Genomic DNA, 5,717 nt, shown 5'->3' on the forward strand with positions numbered 1-5,717 from the left:
CGAGGGCCTGAAGCGGCGGCAGGAGGAGGCGAGTCCCGGGGCTCGGGCGGCGGGCCGCCGGGGCCGGACCCTTGGCCGGGCGGGGGCGGGGCTTACGGCCGGCCTCGGCGTCTCGGCAGGTGTGCGACGACCCGGAGGAGCTGCGGAGGAAAGTGCGGGAGCTGGCCGCCGCCGTCCGGAACGCCAAGTACCTGGTCGTCTACACGGGCGCCGGGATCAGCACGGTACGGCGGCGAGGCGTCGGCTCCCACGTTCGGGGGAAACCCGGAGGGCGGGGACGGGTGTGGGGCGCCCCCTTCTGGGGGACTGGCCCCAGGACCGAGGAGAGCGCCTTAAACTCAAAGGGCTCAAACTTCACTGAGGGCCTAAGTACTTGGAGTTTTTGCGATCCCCAGTTCGAGACAAGAACCGGACATAATACGTTAGTGCTAGCAGGCACCTCCTCGTAAAGTCCGGGAGGTTAACTCGCTGTCCAAGGTGACGTGGGTGGAGTGAAGCCCCAAACTGTCTCCTGATTCCCCGTTCATTGTGTTTTCTGAATGTTGAAGGAAAGTAAGAAGAACGCCGGGTAGGAAGAATAGAGTACACCAGGTAAAGAGAAATGCGTGAGTTTAGGGACGTTTTATTGAGAAGCTCTCTGGAGCCATGGAACATGGCTACTTTTGAGAGTGTCACGTGTCCACCTGACGGGTACATGTTGAGTGTGACCCACGCGTGGGCCCAGCAGAGGTGAACACGGGATTTCCGTCCTCAGGAAGCCCACAGGTGATGAGGGAGGCAGCTAGGCCCACAGCTGGAACGTAAGGCAGCGGACGCAGACACGGCCCCGCGGTCTCAGAGCGCTGGGAAATCCGTCCTGCTTGCTTTCTGTGCGAGGCGGCATGGAGGCCAGGCCTTGAAGGTTGAGTAGGGTTTTACAGGAAAAGGCGAGAGTGAGATCCAGGGAGATCGTGTCGGGAGCGCTGACCATCCTAACTTGCAGACCCTGGGAGTCGGGCCTCTGTTCTCCAGTCATGTGCACATCCCTCTCGTCTCTGAAAGTTCTGCTCTTTAGTTTGCTCTGAGCGTTACTGTTCGAGGTTTCTCTGTTCAGTGTGACTCAGAACCACACCGCTCAGGTTGCACATTTTTCTGAGCCTAAGCAGCAGGAAGGAGACAGGGCTCCCCAGAAGGGAGGTCACTCACAGCCTAGGGAACACAAGATTTCTTGGTCCCAGCACACCTCCTGTCTTCCCTCGTGGTGGCTTCGTTTCACTGCACTGAGAACTAGCGACGTTCTAGGCGTTTAGCTCGTCTGGAGAGGTCGGCTGTCTTTGTGAAGGAAGGGCAGGAAACATAATATCAGGGCGTAAGAACTAGGACAGACCAGTGCTCCTGCCTAGGGCTTCACTGTCCGGAAACTTTCCTGAGCACGGGCTCTGCCCTGGGGACACAGGTGAGCCTGACCCGCCCTCCCCCTCAGGTGCGGCTGCAGAGCCCAGGCGGCACTCGGTGCTGGAGAGGCTCCCAGAGGAGGAAGGGCTCCTTGAAAGCTGGAGGGATGAGCTAGACTGGGGGGGTTAGGCAGGGGGGTCGGGGCAGAGGGAAGGAGCCACCCATCTGGGTTCAGGCAGGTTGGACTAGGAAATGCTGAGCCTGTGGAATGAATGGAGGCCAGTGCACGGACAAGCCTGGAACGCGTCGAGTTCTGAAATGTCTAGCTTTCGTTTGCATTTTATTTTTTTTATTAGTTTCTTAGTGTTTGTTTATTTTTGAGAGAGAAAGAGTGTGAGCAGGGGAGGGGCAGAGAGCAAGGGAGACACAGAACCTGAAGCAGGTCAGCACAGAGCCCGACGCAGGGCCCGAACCCACAAACCGTGAGATCATGACCTAAGCTGAAGTCGGACACTTAAACGACTGAGCCAGCCAGGCGCCCCTGTTTAGCTTTCATTTGTAGGAATTTTGCCAGTTCCCGTAATGATGCATTTTCACTGCCTTGTCGTCCTTGTGAACACACAGGCGGCCTCTATCCCAGATTACCGGGGCCCTAATGGAGTGTGGACGCTGCTTCAGAAGGGGAGAAGCGTTAGGTAAGCAGCCTACGGCAGCTTCCCAGGCAGGTGAGCAGGGGCAGCTTGGGCCTGACCTCACCGCTCCCCACGCCTTTGCTTCCCTTCCACCTGGCAGCGCTGCTGACCTGAGCGAGGCCGAGCCAACCCTCACCCACATGAGCATCGCCCGCTTACACGAGCAAAAGCTGGTAAGAGCCTGGTGTGGCTAGCTAGTGTGCTCGCTGGGTCCCTGGCAGCGACCTGGAGGACCACCTTTGTGCCCAAGTGGCAAGTGGGTCACACCTCTGGCCCAGTGGACCCCTGGGATGAGTGCCCACGGAGTTTTAGACTCTGGTGCTGCTCTCTCAACAGAAAGGGCAGTCTCTCCCATGAATCACAGGGCCAGCGTCAGGCCCAGAGCTGCTGGTGGCTTTGTCTCCCTGTGTTTCTCTCACGTTGTCCCCACAGACCTCAGAAGCCACCTAGATACAGGGGAGGCTCCGGGAATTCTCTGGAGACCCCCTGCCGAGCACCTTCAGCCAAGTGGGGAAGGGTCAGTCCTCCTAGTCCTTCAGGGACCAGAAACCAAACGACCCAAGAGAGCATCAGTTCGGCCGAGCCCTCCCCTGCCGAGAGCAAACACCTGCACCCCCAGCTCGCTCCGTGCTTCTGAGTGGGGGCGCGCAAGGGCCCCTACCCACCCCCCCAGGCCTGCTGGGACCAGCCTGCCGCTCCCGTTTCGCCTGTGAGGCTCCGCGCAGGGTCGAAGCTGCCCCTGGTTTGGGGGCTCTGGGTGGGGTTAAGGGCGCTTTCACTGCTGAGCACAGTCCCCCGCAGGCCACTGGCCGACTGGCCCTCCGTCCCCGGCAGGTGCAGCACGTGGTGTCTCAGAACTGTGACGGGCTCCACCTGCGGAGCGGGCTGCCGCGCACGGCCATCTCGGAGCTCCACGGGAACATGTACATTGAAGTGAGCAGTCCCACTGGGCCCTGGGGGCCGGCTCGGGCCAGCGGCCCCTGCTCACAGCGCCCTCCCCTCCACAGGTCTGCACGGCCTGCACGCCCAACAGGGAGTACGTGAGGGTGTTCGATGTGACGGAGCGCACCGCGCTGCACCGGCACCAGACGGGCCGGGCGTGCCACAAGTGCGGGGCCCAGCTCCGGGACACCATCGTGCACTTTGGGGAGCGGGGCACGCTGGGGCAGCCTCTGAACTGGGAGGCCGCCACAGAGGCTGCCAGCAAGGCAGACACCATCCTGTGTTTGGGTTCCAGCTTAAAGGTATGTGAAGAGTGCCAGGGACGGGACGGGAGGGGACAGAGCCCACCAGCTCTTGGCCGGTTCGGTGTTAGAACTTGGCTTCCTGTGGCTTCGTTCCTCCTTGTGCATGTAGTCTTTCTGTTCGTCTGTCCATTCCTACAGGTTCTAAAGAAGTATCCACGCCTCTGGTGCATGACCAAGCCCCCCAGCCGGAGGCCCAAACTCTACATTGTAAACTTGCAGGTAACTTGAGCACCCAGAGACGCCTCCGTAGACCTGGGCCTGAGAACCAGAGAGCCAGAGAATTCCCAGACCTCTGTGTCCCGGGCCACAGAGGTCTGCTGAGAAAGGGCTGTTGGGAAGGAGTGAGGTGTCCTCACTCGCCTCCCCCTGTCCCCAGTGGACCCCGAAGGATGACTGGGCAGCCCTGAAGCTTCATGGGAAGTGTGATGATGTCATGCAGCTCCTCATGGATGAGCTGGGCCTAGAGATTCCTCCCTACAGCAGGTGAGGGGGACACGGGTCACCCCTCCCGCCCCGTTCCCTGCCCTGTGTGGATGGACCGCGTCTGTCTGTTCTCGTGAACTGAGTGTAGACAATGCTGAGTTGTCGCAGATGGTGTCTGAGGCGTGACCGAAGTTCGGTGGCCTCTGCCAGCAAGGGGGAGTGGCAGAGGCATCAGCTGAGGCCCCCTGGCTGGCGTGACTCCCTGCAGGGAGAGAGAATGTGCCAGTGTGTGCCTGCAGAGCCCCCTCCTGCCTCAGACAGCCTGGACACGAAGGTGCCTTGGAGGGACGCGGTCTCGGCATCTCCAAAGCAGGATCTCGGTGCACTCGGTTCGGGGAGCTGGCATTCTTTGGGGAAGCGTAAACTGTACCGTAATACAGAATTTGTGATAATTTAGATATGGTGTATGTATTGAGTAAAAAGTTTACACTTTCTTTCTCTGTGAATTTTCAGGGTCTTATAGGGGAAATCAGTAACTTCTTTTAATCAAAGGGTTCGAGAATTAAGGATCCCTTCGCCTTCTGGGCCTGGCAATTCTTGTATGTTATGTTTGTGCTGTTCTGTAATGTGGGCCTCTTGTGTGCCGTACTTTTTTTTTGTTTTTACATTAACTTAGCTCATTTTCTTTATCAGTGCTTATCCGTATCTTAAGTTTATAATATGTGGTTCTGCATCTCCCTCAGACACATGATCTCTTCACGGTGTAGTCTGTAGGCCGCGCCTCCCTAGTCAGCTGGCCTTTCCCCCCGGCAGGTCTCGCAGTCTGGGAAGAGGGAGAGGGTCCGCTCGCCCCTGACCATCCAAGGGAAAGGTGGGACCCACAGTTGCTAGTGACCAACCGCTGCTCCCCCTTGGGTACGCGGCCTGCTCGATCGCCAGCGAGGACACCGAGTTCTCGGAGGCCGAGCTGGTCCGAGTCACCCAGGAAGCTTAGCCCTCTCGCAGGCGTTCCGTAGCTCGTAGCTCGGGGATGGCGGAGGTGCCTGGAGGCAGGGCCGGGCCACAGTTCAGACCCGGGGTGGGTAGCAGGGTGACCACAGTCAGCTTTCCCGCCCTGGGGCAGGTCGTGACGGAGGCGCTCCTGGGCACGTCTGACCCAGCCTTCCCTTCTCGGTAGGTGGCAAGACCCCATCTTCGCCCTGGCGACCCCCTTGCGTTCGGGTGAAGAAGGCAGCCACAGTCGGAAGTCGCTGTGCAGGAGCCGCGAGGAGCCCCCGCCTGGAGAGCGCGCTGCGCCCCCGAGCTCAGCCCCGGTGCTGGGAGGCTGGTTTGGCAGGGGCTGCACTAAACGCACAAAAAGGAAGAAAGTAACGTAACCCGGCGCTCAACGGGAACAGCTGGCACTTTGCAGACGACGGAACGCCTGTTGGGGCGGCCAGGACTGTCCCGGGGTCTAGCGAGAATCCACTGGCAGGAAGCCCCCTGGCACCGCCACGGGCGCCTCAGGGAGGACGCTTAGCTGTGTGGCCCCTGCAGAAGGTGGCGACGCCGCCGTCCAGTGGGAACGGAGCTCGGGTCGCTGCGCAGCCGGCCCAAGGAAGGGAAGCACGAGGCTGCCTTCCCTCGCCCACCAGGCTAGTCTCAGGGGCTTCGGCCGCCTTTCTACTACTACTTACTGAAACCTGTTAACTTCATAGGGACCTCTTCCCGTCTGGGGTTTGCGGCAGAGGGTGGGCCTGGGCCTCGGCTCTCAGCAGACCTCCTTATCGTTATTAAACATCTCCGCACTGCCCTGCGCGTCCTGCGTCCTCCAGTGCCTGCCCGGTCGGCGCGAGGTGGGGGCGGGCGCCCTGCTGGGCTCTTGGGGCGGGGCCGGAGGGCCGAGGGTGGGGGAGTCCCCTGGTGGTCTTGCCCCGCCCTTTCGGCCAGGTGCGCCTACGCCATTGGCAGCTCGGGGGGCGGGGTCTCCGGGACCAGTTGT

At 60.5% G+C, this 5,717-nt stretch overlaps 1 protein-coding gene across 1 annotated transcript in view; it reads left to right on the forward strand.

Moving 5' to 3' along the window:
• SIRT7 (sirtuin 7) overlaps positions 1–5,528 on the forward strand; it is a 5,724-nt gene extending 196 nt beyond the window's left edge. Inside the window, exons 2-10 of the mRNA XM_029927103.1 lie at positions 5–28; positions 120–224; positions 1,999–2,069; positions 2,167–2,239; positions 2,901–2,999; positions 3,074–3,310; positions 3,452–3,532; positions 3,690–3,796; positions 4,914–5,528. Coding sequence (XP_029782963.1) covers positions 5–28; positions 120–224; positions 1,999–2,069; positions 2,167–2,239; positions 2,901–2,999; positions 3,074–3,310; positions 3,452–3,532; positions 3,690–3,796; positions 4,914–5,112 — 996 coding nt within the window. The 3' untranslated portion in view covers positions 5,113–5,528. The remainder of the gene's footprint in view (positions 1–4; positions 29–119; positions 225–1,998; positions 2,070–2,166; positions 2,240–2,900; positions 3,000–3,073; positions 3,311–3,451; positions 3,533–3,689; positions 3,797–4,913) is intronic.
• The last annotated feature ends 189 nt before the right edge of the window (positions 5,529–5,717 follow it).

The sequence above is a fragment of the Suricata suricatta genome, chromosome 17 (assembly GCF_006229205.1).
Source record: "Suricata suricatta isolate VVHF042 chromosome 17, meerkat_22Aug2017_6uvM2_HiC, whole genome shotgun sequence".
Classification (NCBI taxonomy): domain Eukaryota; kingdom Metazoa; phylum Chordata; class Mammalia; order Carnivora; family Herpestidae; genus Suricata; species Suricata suricatta.